Source organism: Eretmochelys imbricata, chromosome 7 (genome assembly GCF_965152235.1).
Source record: "Eretmochelys imbricata isolate rEreImb1 chromosome 7, rEreImb1.hap1, whole genome shotgun sequence".
NCBI lineage: Eukaryota > Metazoa > Chordata > Testudines > Cheloniidae > Eretmochelys > Eretmochelys imbricata.
Genome location: NC_135578.1, coordinates 22480193 through 22495873, shown reverse-complemented (window position 1 = coordinate 22495873; position 15681 = coordinate 22480193). Strand labels below are relative to the sequence as shown.

Below are 15681 nucleotides of genomic sequence, written 5' to 3'. Positions count from 1 at the left end.
GTGCAATGCTCTGCTCAGCCATTGCCCCACCCAGGTGCAAGGTGCTGGAACAATTTGTATAGTGGGGGTGCTGTAAACCCTTTATATAATGGAAACCACTTCAAGCCGGGGGTGCAGCCGCATGCCTAATTCCAGCACCTATGCCCACGTTGGACCTTGTGGGTGACTGAGCTCACCCGTGCCTGGCTGAAAGGCTTCAGTCGTTTCTCTTCAGTCCCCATTCCCCCTCCCTTTCTCCACATCTCCCAGAGCCTGGAACCCATGGTCAGAGGCTGTTGGACCAGGGGTTGTCATGACAACACATCTCCTCCCACTGAGGTGAAGATAGAAGCAGATTTCATGGTTCAGGGAATTTCCCAGTTCCTGACCCCTGTTCCCTGCGGTCTCCCCCCACATCCCGCCCATCCCTGTCATCCTCTCTTAGCACCACATGTCTGGGCCTGCATCGGAGGCTGGAGGGGACGCGGCACAGACATTGCATGTTGAGTGCAGAAACCTCCTGTGTCCTTCCCCTCTTCTTTCAGTGCTGTGGAAGTGAGAGACTGACACAGAGCTGCAGCAGAGCCAGGCGGTTTTGTCTCAGAGGTCCAGGATCTGGGAAAGGGGCATCCTAGGGAGAAGGATAAAATGACCCCAGCAGGGGCAGGTATGGCAGATATGGCGCAGGCAGAGTCCAGCCATCGGGGGCTGAGGCCCATTCCTTTCCCTGGCTCATCTGCTGCCTCTTCTGAGCGTACTGCCTTTTCTTTTTGTTTGTTCACAACGTTGGTGGAGTCTGGGGGAAGGTGCTGGATTGGCAGCCACTGCATGGGAGAGGCAGACACACTTCCTCCATACGCTCCCCTGTGCTGTTGTGTTTCAGGCCTGCCCAGGACGGAGAGAAGGGAATTCGGGCTCCTTGGGTCTTTCTGTTCTGAGCCTGGGCCACAGGCTGTCATCGAGGGGCCCAGGCCAGCTGTGAGGAGAACGGCTTTTCTGGGGCAGATATCAGAGTCAATAGGAATTGGATTGAGAGCAGCATTTCTGGGTCCGCAGGCCAGCTGTCCGAGGGTGATTACTCTGCATCACCACTGACCTAGGGCTGGATCGGAGCTGAAGTTGAAAGGTCCTGTTTCCTGGACTGAGGTGGCAAGGAGTGGTGCAGATCAAGAGGGCAGGCCGTGGCATTGCTGTGGGACTGAGGTTCTCCAGATTAACTGGCAGATAATTTCTTTTGCCTCTCATCAGTTTTGGAGCAGGGTCACAGGTTGCAGTTCAGTGCTCTCCAAACGGAGTGTGTATGTGTGTGTGTGTGTCTGACCAAACCAGGCTCCATCCTCTTGGCTGTGCATCAGTTCTTCCCTCCATGGGCACTGATAGTGACTCCTCTGTGCCTTCCCCCCTTTGGAGGCCACCAGGAATGAGCCCTTCAGTCCCCCAGTGCAGGAACTGCCTGGCTCTGCTGCTCTCCCATCCCCCTGGGCAGCAGCTACAGCGCTTGGTGAAAGGAGCGCTTGGGGAAAATTGCCCTACATTTGTGTCTGCCAATGCTGGGCACTGGCTGAGCTGCAATGGCTCTTGGCTGCTGTTCGAGCTCCCTTTTGAAAAGGCTTCTCCTGAATCTGCAAACGCAGGAGAGTGTTTAACCAACAACGCCTCTAGCTGATGCTGGCAGGGGATCCGCAGTCCAGCTGCAGCTGCCAAACCTGCTGGGGCTCAGCAACCCGGGGGGGCGTGGGGTTTACAGGATTCTGTTCCCTTCCTCCCACGTGGGAGCATTGCCTGGCTGGTCAGATGCATTGTGGGCAAGTTCGGCTTCGGCTGCTGAAGGCACCAGGCAGACATTCCTCCAATTGGCTGTGTTAACTCCTATGTCCCTGAAGGGAGTGTAGTGCTGGGCTGTAAGCCCGTGAGCTTGGTACTTGCTGCCTGCGGGGACAGCATGGGCAGCAGCTTCTCAACTGTGCTGCCTGCTCTCAGCCCTGGAGGTAGAGAGGGGGGTTTAGCCTCTGTTGCCCACTCAGTCCTTGGCCTCTCTGCTGTGACTGCCAGCAAGGGGACGTGATGGTGCCTTATGTGAGGTGGCTGTTCCCGTAAAGTGGGCTGAGACCGATCAAGCTCATGCCGCTGGGCAGACAGCAGATAGGAATCACTTTGGGTCACTACCGTCCTGGGTTGGTGACCTGGAAAGGAAATGTTTAATCTCATCTCTCCCCACCCTCAGTCATATGAGCCAGTTTTTCCCTTGTTAATGTGGTCTCATCACCTGGGCTCAGCCGTTTGGGGGATCAGTGGGAATTGGGAAAGGGACGGGGCATTATAGAAATGCAGAGACTTCCCCAAAGTCCTGAGTGGAAGGGGTAGGAGCAGCAGTATTAAGCAGTGTGTTTTCTGGAGCCTTTGGTATGTAAAGTGAACCTGTTTGTCTTGGCAGATCCTTGGCTTGGGAGTGTGCGAATGGTGGTGTCACTGTGGGAAGGTCAGGGCATGGCATCAGGCAGTTTCTCTTGTGTTCCAGAGTGGACCTTTCCACTTGATATCCTATTGCTGGTGCTGTGGTGTTGTGCTAGCCTGGGCTTTTCTCTGCCCACTCCAGTGGTCCTGGCAGGCTCTGTTTTAAATCAGATCAATCTAGGAGTGGGATGGGGGAGAGGGAATGCTACATACCCTTTGGTTCCCCATGCAGAAGTTGAACCCAAATATAGGGAGTGTCTGGCAGGGGTTTTGGAGGATGACCCGGTCACCTTGATACAGCAATTGTGTCCCTGGCTAAAGGGGTCTGGTGTGGTTTGTGGCCATGGGTTGGTGCCAAACCCTGCAGGGTTTGTTTGCAGGAACAGTTCCAGTGGAGCCAATGAGGCTATTATACTTGCATGGGGAATGGCTCTGGTTTTCTAGGCTCACTGGGAAGCTCAATGGTGTTGTATTGTTGCAAGAGTATCTTGTGTAGCCTCTCTGCCAAGTTATCATTCTGGAACTGGGGTTGTGGAGCAGGAGGAGGGAGCTCCTTTGCACAGATACTTGGGGGAAGGGAGGAGGGGGAGGGATAGCTCAGTGGTTTGAGCATTGGCCTGCTAAACCCAGGGTTGTGAGTTCAGTCCTTGAGGGGGCCATTTAGGGATCTGGGGCAAATATTGGGGATTGGTCCTGTTTTGAGCAGGGGGTTGGATTAGTTGACCTCCTGAGGTCCCTTCCAACCCGGATATTCTATGATAGTTGCTCCCCGAGATGGTGAGAGATTAGAGAGCCGGTATTGTGAACTGGATGGGCCCAAGGGCTCGTAACTGCCAGCCAGCTGTCCCCATGCCAGCAGTGTGAGGAGACTTTTTGCTGGGGCACCATAGATTGGACTATTACATTGGCCATGGGGGCAGCTCTGTCTGCTCCCCTCTGCTGTGGATGGGCGGGGGCACTGTCTCTGATAGATGCTGGTTTGCAATGAGAAAAATAGCTCCTTAGCCACTCAAACACATGATCCTAGGCAGATCAGAAACTTGCTTAATGCTCCGCCCGCCCCCTTCCCCCATTCAGTACCTCTCTTTCTCTTTCACTGTGTCATTCAGCCCCACCTGACGCATGTTATCGGGAACTGCAGGCAAAGCATGCTCCATGGTAAGCTGTTCACGGCCACTGATGTGACATGGGGCTACTCTTGACTTTCTCTGCACCCAGGAGCAATAGACCCCCTAAATACAGCCACTGAAAATAGCCCTTATTCATTCCCCTAATACCTTGCCAGCCCAAAGCACTATGTGAATTCTGCACAGGGATCATCTTCACCCCCTGCTGAAATGCCCAGCAGCTTAGGACAGGAAGTGAAGAATGGGGTGTCTGTTGGAAGCTGCAGGGGGAATGTACAGGGACAGAGCACAGCCTAGGAGTGTGTGAGTGAGTGTGTGTGTAGATTACAAACACGTTCCCCTCGTTCCAGCTCGTTGAGATGCAGCATTTCCTTTCTGAGAGTGAGGTGGGGGTGGGGAATGGGAAAGTGAGCAGGTGGGGAGATACAGAGTGCCAGACCTCCCCCCCCACAGGCCTCTGTACAGATCCAAATGAAATTGCGCAGCTGCTCCCCAGGACCACGATAAAAGCCAGAAAGGGGGAGCTCCTACACTTGGGCACTCACGGCGGCCTGGCCTCCCCTGGAAAAGGTCTGTTGCGCCCTTGCCGACTGCAGGCAAAGCTCCTGGTGACATTGTACCCCCTCATGACACCAAATCTGTTTGGGAAGGGGGCTTAGGGATGGCGGCAGAGCTGTACCCAGAGGGCTTGTTGAAACCAGCAGTGAGGGGGTTATATGGAAGGGAGCCTCATAGCCAGACTGAGTCAGGAGACCCTGTGGGGAGTGTAATCAGATCTGGGAGTTGCTGTTGCTTGGGCTCATCTTACCTCCCAGGCTCAGTCTTTGTCTTAAAAAGCCAATCCCGTGAAGGCCAGTTTTGGCCTTTATGCAGTGTTGTAGTGGCAGGCCAGGTCTGCACGCACACTCCCCCTAGCTCTGCTGGAGCGGGGCCCTTGCTGGGGTGGGTCAGCTGCCCAGACCCTCGCGCTGAATTAATATGCACTCTCCTGGCTTTGGAGCTCACTGCAGAGAAAGGCAGGGAGCCAGCCAAGCTATGGACGCTAATCACTGCTTGCCCACCCCGCCCTTGGAGCCCAGCTCAGTGGGAGGTGGGCAGCCAACCTGGCTTGAATGCTGATGGGATTCGCAGTCTTTCCTCTCCCATCCCTCCCCCAACAGTGTTTCTCTGGCTAGAAGCTTGGGCTCAGTAGTGGGTTTTTAAGTGCTGCTCCAGACGTGACTGGGGCTGGGAGCCCCTCTGCCTCACTCTCTTCTGGGACCTTGGATTAGGAAGGTTATTAGGGAGCAGGGAGAGGTTGTTTCAGGACCAGACTTTCTGGTTCAGAGACACTCTTCCCCTCTTACTCAGTATCAGTGTCTCCACCTCCCACCCTGACCACTCCCCACATGTTAATCTACTGCCTCTCCTGAGGGACCTGAGCTATTGAGTCTCAGCTACAGCATGTGGCATTGGGCTGCTCTTGATCACCTTCTGTAAGGAGTGTGGGGGAGAGGAGCTTTCACACAGCGATCTGTGCTTGGTACAGCCTCTCTGGGGATTTGGCCACATTAACCCTTTGGAGGGTAGGAGGAAATGCCAGTACTCACTGATCGAAGGAGGTTCTCTGGGCACTCCACATTCATCCCCCACTCAGCCACTGCCCTTCAGACTTGCCCAAGTATCCTTTGTCAGCTCATATGGCACTTGAAGGAGATAGCAGCATACCTTGCCTTTGTGTACAAGCCTGTGGTGAGAGGCTGAGCAGATCTGCTCTGGCTGGGGAATGGGAGCAGGCAGACTCATGACTCCTTTGTAAAACTACTTCCAGCCTCCTGTCTGGCCTCAGACTGAGAACTGCCAGCGTCAGTGAATCCTCTGGTTGGGAGAACAGCGCTGAGGGGAGTTTGAGATACTGAGTAAGGGCAATGACTGTTCTCTGCAGGAGCCAGATCAGCAATTTGCCAGGAGAGCTGTTTCTTGCAGAGGCTGGAATCGGAGGGGGTGATGCAGGTCAGGATGGAGGGGCACTGGCAAAGGGGTGTCTGGTGGTGGTGGTAGGGAGCTAGGGCTGGAGTACTATAGATCAGGAAAGAGGGGTATCGATGGAGCTGCATGTGGGAAGCCAGGAGCTGAAACAGCTGGGAGTGTTATTGGCAGCCTGTAGGTGTGGGGTGGACCAGGGCTATGGCCAGTCTTTCATCTTATCTCCTTTGTCCAGCCCTAATTGCTCTTCCATGGAGCCAGGCACCTCAGTGGTGGAGGGAAGGGGTGAGGTGGGGTGGGGAGGGGTCCTTGCCAGGATTCATATGAACAGGCTCCACTGGGAACTGTTGTGTTCGATCATTGGTGCCCTGTGGTGAGAGTCCTGAGCAGCAGGACTGTGTCTGGAGTCTGACGCTATCCCCTCCTGTCTGGGAGGCCTTTTCTGCTCTCTGTCCACCCCCTTGTGCCTTGGGGTCCCTCTCAGAGAGCAGAGTCCACCCACACCACCCAGCACCTAGGCTTCTCTGTAGACTCTGAGTTTCCCACCTCTCTGGTTTCCTGGTGCCCCAGGGCTAATCTGTGAATCTGTGCCTGGGCGTAGCTAGAGTTAATGGTATATGGGTATGTCTGGTACCAGGCTGCTGTGTGTGAGCCCCCAACTGCTTCTGAGACCACAGCTTCCTGCCCCACCCAGGAGCAATCCCTGGGAGAGGGAGGGGAAGCAGAGCTCCTTGCAACCCCCATGCCTTGTTAGCAGCCTCTAAGCAATCTGAGGCAAGCCCCTGGTCACTGCCCTAACCCCTCATCATGCCACTAAGTGATGGGGTGTCCCTGCTCTCCTTGGCTGCCCTGGATCTGGGGCAGGAATTAGCTAAGAGGGGCTCGTATCATCTCCTCGCTTCATTATTGCTCTAAGTCAGCAGCTCAGTCCCCCTTTGCACAGAGCAGTTTAAGTGGTGTCGATGTATTGACAAATGGCCCATCTCTCTCATTCCCTTCTTCTCTGACAGCCTCTGCAGATTGACGACTATTTCTGTGGCCAGGATTTTAACCAGCCGCTGGGCGGGACAGTGACCATCGAGGGGACAGCGCTCTTTGTGGATAAGGAGGATGGCATGACCTCGGTGGCTGCCTACGACTACCGGGGACACACTGTGGTCTTCGCTGGCACGCGGAGTGGCAGGATCAAAAAGGTAAGTAACCTACTGGGCCAGGGGTGAGGAGGCTGGATGGCTGACTACCTCCTTTGGGGCAAGGGCAGGATTTCAGTGCTGTGTTTTGAGGCGTGAATGGTGTATGCAGGGTGGGGAGTGGCAGCATCGACGAAGGCCAGTTCCCTTCACTCTTGTCCACCAGGCATATTTATTAAAGCGGTTGTTTATGGCAGGATTATAGCATGGGGAAACTCCCAGCCCCACCCCAATTCAAGTCCCAGTCAGCAGGGTTAGTGGGAGTTCCCTTTGCACAGTCTCTCTGAGGGATGGGGTGTTGGGTTCACAACACAGCAAGGTATCCCAGTACTGGTGATTTCCCTCTATACCTTGTGTCCTTTGATCACTGGATTGCTTTGCCACTAACCCGAGAGGGGCTGCACATGGGTGGTGTATGCGCTAGTGACTTGATGCCTGTGGTGCTTCGTTGGTCTCGGCCCTCTTGCCAGGTGGCAGCGCTGGCATGTGTGAGCTGGTGTTTCTTGGATGAGATGAAGCTCCTTCTCCTGGCACTTCTTAAGTTCAGAAATCCCTTCTCGCTGTTGACCTTAAGTCCTGAATTGGGCCCAAATGGCTGAAATAAGGTGGAATGGACTGGGAAAGGCCTGAAATCTCATCAGGCAGGGCCAGTCTCCCAGGGCAAATAGCCTTTCGCCCAGGCTGGCCCACTCAGAAGATCAGTAGGGGTGAGAGCTTTTATCTTGCCATAGCACCTGTGCTTAGCTTAGACATTTCCGGGCCTCATCCCTGTCCCATTTGGCTGGGTGATGTTGCCCCAGAGGGGGGTGACATGTTTCTTAAACTGCAAGTATAGAATAGTGAGGTTGCTTCCCCTCTTCCCTGCCTGCATTGCTAGCATCGTTAAACTCCCATCCCTATGTCATGCTAGGCCCTGTTGCAGCCTCTGTCTTGGGAAAGCCCTGAGGTGGATGGCACTGCTCCACGGTGGCAGCTGAAGGAATCCAATAAGCTTCCATAGAAGGGGAGTTCTTTATGGGGCTGCGGCGTGCTCCAGCCTGGCTGACCTAAGCCATCTGTGAGCAAAATTCCACAGTGTTGGGGAGACCTCTCTTCCCTAGTGACACAGAAGGCTTCTTGTTGGTGGCAGTTAGCAAATAAGTCTGTGCCTCTTGCTGCATCTTCACGAGGCATGGATTTCCTGTTATCATAACATCATTCCTATAATTACAGCTGCATCTGCCCTGTATAAACACCTGTGCACCTTAAGGGCATCCTCCACCAGGCAAAGTCATGTTGAGGGTCCTGGTGCAGTCCTGCCAGAGGCCTGAAGTGCAGGACTCAACTGGAGCACCCAGCCCTGTTCATTCCTCTAGAGCTCGGACACACAGCCACTTGGACCTACCCACTACCCGGCCCTGGGGATCAATGGCTTGAATTTTGAGCTCCTTTTGGCATCTTTGTTTCCCAGCTAAAATACCTCCTTTTCTGAAATGACTCACTGGTATGTAGAAGCAAAGACAACTCCTAAGAGTTGTGATGCAGTTGGGGGTGGAAGCGCTACTTTGCCATCAAGGTGGGGTGGGGTCCATTGGCACTGGGCCATGTAATAGTCACCTTGGAAGGCCTGAAGCCATTGGCAGCTCTTTCCTTGCATGAATTGGCAATGCGATAGGCAGAGCACATGCTCCCTTGGGGTCAGTGTTTACATAGCCAAGTTAATAGGGGGATTAAATTAGAAGGGGCTGCAGGCCCCCCCCACCTTCAGTGAGGCGGGGAAGGGTTTCAGGCTAGTGGGGACATTATGCGCAAGGAAGGCCAGGTGCTTTTAACTAGGGGTTTGGACTCACAATGTGCTGTACAAACAAGAGCTAAGTGTTCCTCTAGCCCCTCTACCTCGGAAGATGGATCTGTATCCCAATGTATTACCTATTTTATAGATGCGGAAACTGAGGCCCACTGAGATGCAGCGACTTGCCAAGGCCACTTCGCAGGCCAGTGGCAGAGCCAGGAGCAGCGCTCAGAGTTCCTGGCCCTGATCCCTTGCTGTAGCCACTAGACCCTGCTGCCTCTTTATCTGCCTGCGTACAGTATGTTGGACTTGACCTGTGTGGGTTTCCTTTGGGCTGCTAGTCTGCGATCAGTGTGTATGGTACAAATCCCTTCACCCCTATAGAAGTGCTGGAGGAAGCAGACTTTTGCTGAGGTGCTGATTTCTGGTTCGCTGGGTCGGGAATGCAGAGATTGGCCCAAGGCCAGTTTAGGACTGAACTAGGAGTGTGGTTAAGTCATTATGCTGGTGTCAGCCTGTGTGGGGCCAGTGCTGGCAGAGGGGAGCCCTCTGTGTGTGAGTGGGGGTTAGACAGAGCTGCTTGCACAGCCCTCTCCCCAGTCTCCTTGGCTTGGCTCCAGCGGAACTGAACAGCCAGAAGGGGTCCTAGCCATCATGGCGTCCTGCATACACGTGCCGTGCTGAGCTCAGCAAGATCTCTGCTGCTCCCCAGTCTTTGCTGACTACCAAAGCCCAGCATCAAAGGCAGCACCCAGGACTCTGATCCACCCTCCCATGCTGGCTGGTAACAGGACAGAGACCAGGCTGCTGGATTCGAGACCTTTTTGACAGTCAGTTTGTGGATTTGAAATCGTGATGAGCGTGAAACTGGCTTCTGGGTTGGTGTGGGGAGAGGCCCGCTGAGACTGGGTGGTTGTTGGCAAAGAGGAGAGTGTGGATGGGTGGGAGGTTGGTCTCTGAACACCTTTCCCCCACCATCTCATTCTTCTGGAATGCATCCGTTGGCAACACTTTCCCTGACTCTGAAATCTCCCCTATTGGGATGCAACAATAGGCAGTCCCCACGCACCTACCCTCCTGCTCTATCTGGGATCCTTCCCCATCCCTGGTCTGGTGGCATCTGTTGTGAACCCCGGGTACAGAATAAACCCAAGAAAAAAAGGGGCCCACACAGAAGAGCTGTGACCTCAGCTGGTGCGGGAAGAGAGTCTAGGAGGCAGCTCTGGGCTTGTCTGTGATTTGGAGTTCAAGGTACAAACCTGCAATACTGGGGAGGGGAAGAGATTGACCCTCCACACACATTGGGCCAAGTTCAGTCTTGCTGTAGGTGGGGGCAGTTGCATGGACTCCAGTAGAAGTGCACTTGCTTCCACCAGGTCTGTATCCAGCCCATAGTTTGTAGTTCCTTCTGTCAGAGGATCTCAAGGCATTTCATGAGCATTCGTGAATGAAGACACCTCACTGAAAACACCTCACATGGCTCGGTGGGTTGTGTCAGTATCCTTATCTCAGTTTTACAGATGGGGAAACTGAGGCACAGAGCAGGTTAGGGACATGCCCAAAGTCACACAGTGAACTGGTGTGCCAAATCCAGGACCTAGGTGTCCTTGCAGTCTGCCCTCCGTTCCTACAGCTAGACCACGCTTCTTGTAGATGCTCAGTGAGTGAGGCTTCCGAAAACCCTTGGATTTCTTCATCTGTTCTGAAGTCTCAATTTCCCTTTCTCTCCTTCAGTTTCCTTCTTCCTCGGCATCATCATCTCCATCAGAGGAGGCATCGGGGTTGCTAGTAAGTCGGCATGGATTGCGAGAGGCTTGCTGCCAGGGGCAGCTTGTCCTCCCTTCCCAATCAATAAGGGAGCTGAAGTGACTGGTGTCGCATTTCCACCAGCCTCTCCTGCTATTGAATTCCAAATTGCAGGTTTTAAATAGGTTTGTGCCAGTGTGGTGCAGAGGGAGGGGAGGGAAGTGTGGGAGGAGGATTCATGAAGCCACTGAGACAGTGTTACACATCCAGTTATTTATCCCTGGAACCTGACGATTGCTATTTGTCTGGCAAATTTCTCCCTGAGGTGCCAGGTCTTTCTCTGTTTCCATTCCTGCATCTTCATCGAACTTTTCCCTCCCTCTCTTCCTGCAACTTCTGTGGCCCTGCTGTGGTGGTAACTAGAGAGAGTGCCCATCCAAGGCTCATGGACAGCCCCCCTGGTTCTGGGTAACCCCCTCAGGTTACTAGGGGATGCAGGGCTGGCTCCTGCTGAGCCTTGTGGTGATTTTGGAACTTCAGACCTGCTGGTGTGGCTCATGTTTATGTGGAGTCTCTCCTTTTTTTCCATTTGCTTCACTCTGCCCGTCTGCAGCTATAGTATCAGAGTCCCTGCTGCTCCATGGCCCACCCGGTGTGATGGGCTCTGGCCCGTTAGGTCTTAAGGAAACCAAGTGGGGTTTGGTGGGAAACAAGCAGTGGTTCTTAGTCCTGTTTCCAGTGGGCAGGTCTCATCACAGCCCTGGTGGGCCTGCTCCTGAGAGAGGCCAAGGACGGGACTCCCCTCCCACTCTATGGGCCAGGCTAGGATTCACTGATGGGACAGTATAGGGGATGTTTCTCCATAGGCTGTCCTCTAGGGTAGTGCTTCTCAAGCTATCTGATGTGGGGGACCGGTAATTTTTTTTTCCAGTGTGCGCGCAGACTGGCAGCTGATGACTTGCGGACCGGCACCGGTCTGCGGACCACCACTTTGAGTAGCGCTGCTCTAGGGTCCATCGCTATTGCATTGGAGCACCTTGCAGGGTTTTTAAAAGGGGAAGAGCACTCGCTTCCTCCTCTTCTGTGTTTCCTTTCTTCTCTCCCTCAGAGGCAGAGGAAATAGTCTCTTTAGTAAGAGAGGGGCGAGGATTTGCTTACAATTTGAAAAAAAAATTCTAGCAGGCAGGCAAAGCAGAAGGTGGAAGCGTTACATTTAGTTCTGAAAGCAGCGAGGTCTGTGCTCACTCTTACCCCCATGGGAGCAGGTTTCACAGTCCAGATCTTCCCCAGGGGAGTCCCAGCTCCTGCACTCATCATGAGGCAGCCTCATTGGTCACCCATGTCATTGTTGCAACTGGGAGCTTGTGCTGTGTGTGTATGATGGGAATTTGCCATAGAGGCGGGTGTTGTCTGCGTACTGCTGGAACTTCGGCCTGTGTTGTCTCACCAGCTCTTCCTGGGTCTGTCTGGGTGTTGAGTAATAAGGGGGAGAGGAGTGAGCATCGTGGGGCTCTGCAGGTGAAGGCTTTGGAGGTGGAAGAACAGTTACCCATGATGTCTCTCTGGGTGCTCTCCTGAAGGAAGGACCCAAGGTATTTCAGTGTATTTCCGTTCTCCAGCTGCGGGGGTATTTGGAGATAAAGGATCTCAGACGAAAAGGTCCAGCAAGATGAGCATGGCTGGACTTCCCCTGTTAATGGGTAAGGGAGGTTGGCCACCAGAGCAGCCTGTGCTCTTGGTGTCCCGTGCTCTGACTTTGTGGGACCAAGGCCGTGCCTGCTGACAGGAGGCCTTGGAGACCGTGCTTGCCAGCTCCTGGATTGCTTAAAAAGGGCTGTAGTGGTATGTGAGGTCTCTCGTGTGGAGCAATGATTTTTTTCGGTAGTGGTTAGACTACTGTGTGCTTCAGGATGCGTGGGGATCTCGACCTATTCTTTGGTTAGAAGCCCTCAATCTTCAGGGCTGCCAATCCAGTATCCGTCACCAGAACAAAATCCAGCCAGGTATTGATATAGTAACAATGAAACCTGGGCTTCCGCTGACTTTGGAAGCCCACCCTACTGAGCCCAGTCAGTGGCAGCCAGAAACGTAAGGAGGGGGGAGCAGAGGGCTCTGAAGGTTTGAGGGTGTGTCCTCATATGGGGGAGGGTGGATCCTTTTTCAACCACTGCATGGTTAGGGCTCATGTGCTGAAGGCTGCTGAGTGAGTGTGTGTGTGTGTGTGTGTGTGTGTGTGTGTGTGTGTGTGTGTGTGTGTGTGTAGGGGAGGGGTGTCCCGTGTCCCCTCCTCTAACCTTGGAGCATTGGCGTGGGGGGCGCGACATGGAGAGCTCAGCTTCCCCCAGCAGGGGCCGTCTGGCTGGAACTGGAGGACGGGGAAAGTGCTGCCTCAGCAGTTACCTGATCTTCCTGGGGAGCCCGGTGTAACCAGACCCTGCCGCGGGCTGTCTCTGCTGCTGCAGCAGGGGGAGAATCCCTCCAGCCCTCTGGAGCTGGAGCAGCGCTGGTTCAGGTCTCAAGCAGTCTGTTTTCTGGAGGCTGAGTCTGCTTGGGAGATTTGGCTTGTTGTGTGAGAGGGAGAGCAGGACAGGCGGAGCACTCGCTTCCCCACTAGGGTCTCTGGAGGGCGAGGAAGGAAGCCTTGTGTAGGTGACTCTGTAACCCGTGCTGGGTGGTGGAGAGTGTGCTCCTGGAGCCCCACCCAGAGAAGTAGCCTGCTAGCTTGAGGGCATGGGATGAGGGGAACACAGACATGCAGGTGGTACGCGTCTCCTCTGACCTCCTGCTGCTTAGAGCCCTAGATTTTCATGCCCCAACCCTGTGGGGCTTGCACCAGCTGCCCGTTGCAGGAGGTGTATGTATCGTGGGGAAACCTGGAAGAATTAAATTGGACTGATACCATTGGTGCCTGCCTTCCCTTTATACATGTACCTGCCAGGCAGGCCAGCTGTAACCTACTTCCTGGAAGGAAGGTGGGACTTCCTGAAGTGGAAGGCTAGTGGGTTATAGGTTGAGTCCTCCAGCGCTGTCCTGCTTCCCGGTGCTGATGTGCTTTATGGAGCAACAAAGAAGAGTGGTGTTATTGCCCAAAGAGTATTGCATCTGTGTGTTGTGTTGGCAATGGGGAGGGGAGTATGTGCCAGGAGCGTGGCTCAGCTTGCCTCTCTTCACTACAGGGTACTGAGCTTCCTTAGTTCTCACTGAGTTCCTCACAGGATCAGGCCCGTAGCCAGGCAGGTGGGATTGAGGGGCACTGGCAGGGCTGTTGGGGAGGCAGGGACTGGGGATCAGGGGCTGCAGGGCAGGATCAGGGGGCTCATTGGCAGAGCTGTTGGGGAGTCCAGGATTGGGTAGCAGGGGGGCTGCAGGGTGGGATTGAGGGGCATCAGCATGACTGCGAGTTGTCCAGCACCTGCCCATCTCTTAGGAGCCATGAGCTTGCTCCAGTGTTCCCTTGTCACCTTGGCAAGTAGCTACATTTGACACCATGCTGCTGGATAATCCCCTTCCCCTCTCAGGTTTCTCTCCCCTCCTGAGGGAGGTGAAGCCTCTGCCGTAATGTGGGGCACAGCGGGAGAGAAATGCCAAGTCTAAGCCATGCTGCCTGCTTCCTTTCCCTGCGTGCTTGGCAGGCAGCCTTGTTTGTCAGCCCAGCAGTTCCACCCCCAGCTGTCTCCTCAGCCCTGTAATGTGTTAGCATGGGATCTGGTTGGAGAACTCCTGGGTCCTGTCCCCAATGAGCCCAGCCTTTCTCCACATGAGCTGGCGGGGGCTGTGGCACGTGGTCTAGACTGCGTGCCCATCAGCAAACATTGGCTGCTTTCCCAGTAAGCTCTCTAGAAATGGAGGGGGGGGGAGCGTGTTTCGGATGGATGTGGGTCAGTGTCCCCTGCCTCACAATGGGCTGCCTCCTACCGCATTTGGAGCACCTGCCACAACCTGACGTGGTGCTGACATGCCTTTCCCATCCAGCTAGCACAGATGCCAGCTTGAGCTGCAGACCCGGCTGAGTTCCTGGGTTCGGGCAGTTACCACCCTTAACCTCCCGGTAACTTTCTGTAAAGAGGTAGCTGCGTTGCTGTAGTGGCGGTGAGGTCAACGTGACATAGCCCATTCCGCAGTCTGGTTGCCGCTGCTGAGGGTAGAGCGGTAATGTGGCTGCGTTAGTGAATAACACTCCCCCAAACGCCCACACCGTGTGTTGGGTTAGACCCCACAATAACATGACCTTGCAGTGAAAGTCCCCCAGATCACAAGTGTGCTGGTGTCTGTGGGACGTCTCTGTGCCCTGGGAAACCCTATTGCCTGCATGTGAACATCCTGCTCCCTGCCCAAAGCTCAGCTGGCCAGGCTGGGTCTGAGCAACCTAAGAGCTCGCCCGGGACAGACGGACGCTTCTGCTAGCATTTCCAGGAGCCCTGCAATGGATGCTGGGTTAAAGAGGATGCTGGTTTCGACATCCGGAGTTGAGGGGGTGAGGGTGGGGAGAGTCACTGCTGTCTGCACATTCCCTGGATGGCAGCTCCAAGCACTTGCCCAGGCTGTCGCCTGCAGACAGAACTCTCCTTTGTCTCAGGAAAGGGTCACGTGGGCTGGCTTGCTTGCAGGCTTCCTAGACATGCTACAAACAGTTGCCTCTCAGAGGCTGGGCTGCTGGTCAGCACCTGTTGCTGTTGCAGCTGTAGCCTCTTCCCTGACCTGCACTTCCCCATCCTGTCCCCCCTTGTTTACCTTCACCCCTTGCCCCCTTTTCTTGGCTCTGCACAGGCAGGAGGATTGTGTCGCACTTGGAATCATCCTCTCCCCTGACTGACGAGGAGTCCAGTCCGGCACAGGAGCTGGCTTGAATGGTGCTGAGCCCCTAGGGCAGGCGGGGAGGGGAGTGACTGGCAGCGGATGGCAGGACAGTCAGGTTTGGGAATAGATGATTATAATGGTGATACAACTGCAGTCGTAGGTGACTTGTACCACCGGGCTCTGAGGATTGCACTAGCAGGGGGGTTGCAGGTCAGGATTTAGGAGCCTTGGCACAGCTGTGTGGTGGGGAGCCCAGGACTGCACTTGCAGGATGTATTGCAGTCAGGAGTGAGGAGCATCAGCAGAGCTGTAGAGGACAGAGATCTGGCAGGAATGGGATGCTGTGTGGAGCAGACCAAGCTATTGAAACCCCAAACAAGTTGGTCCTGCCTGGTGGTTTCCTTGCTGTGTCACCAGGCACATGGCTATTTTTGGAAGGCCCAGTCTTTGAAATGTTGTGCAAGTACCCTCATGCTGTCTGCTCTCCACGGTCATGGGGTTGTTGTGTGTTGTCTGGGTAATTTTTGCCATTGCCAGGATGAGTAACTAGGGGATGATCTTCCCGAATACTGCCAGTTTTGGATGCAAGCCACTTCCTCTTAGGCTACAGCAGAGACTGGGGAGAACTATCAGAGACCTGTGGGTTTTACCT

The 15681-nt window shown here is 54.5% G+C and overlaps 1 protein-coding gene across 1 annotated transcript in view; it reads left to right on the top strand.

The window, feature by feature from the left end:
- The window catches only part of PLXNA1 (plexin A1), a 241253-nt gene that overhangs the window by 13611 nt on the left and 211961 nt on the right, over positions 1–15681 (top strand). Inside the window, exon 2 of the mRNA XM_077821410.1 lies at positions 6536–6718. Within this exon, the coding sequence (XP_077677536.1) occupies positions 6536–6718 (183 nt within the window). The remainder of the gene's footprint in view (positions 1–6535; positions 6719–15681) is intronic.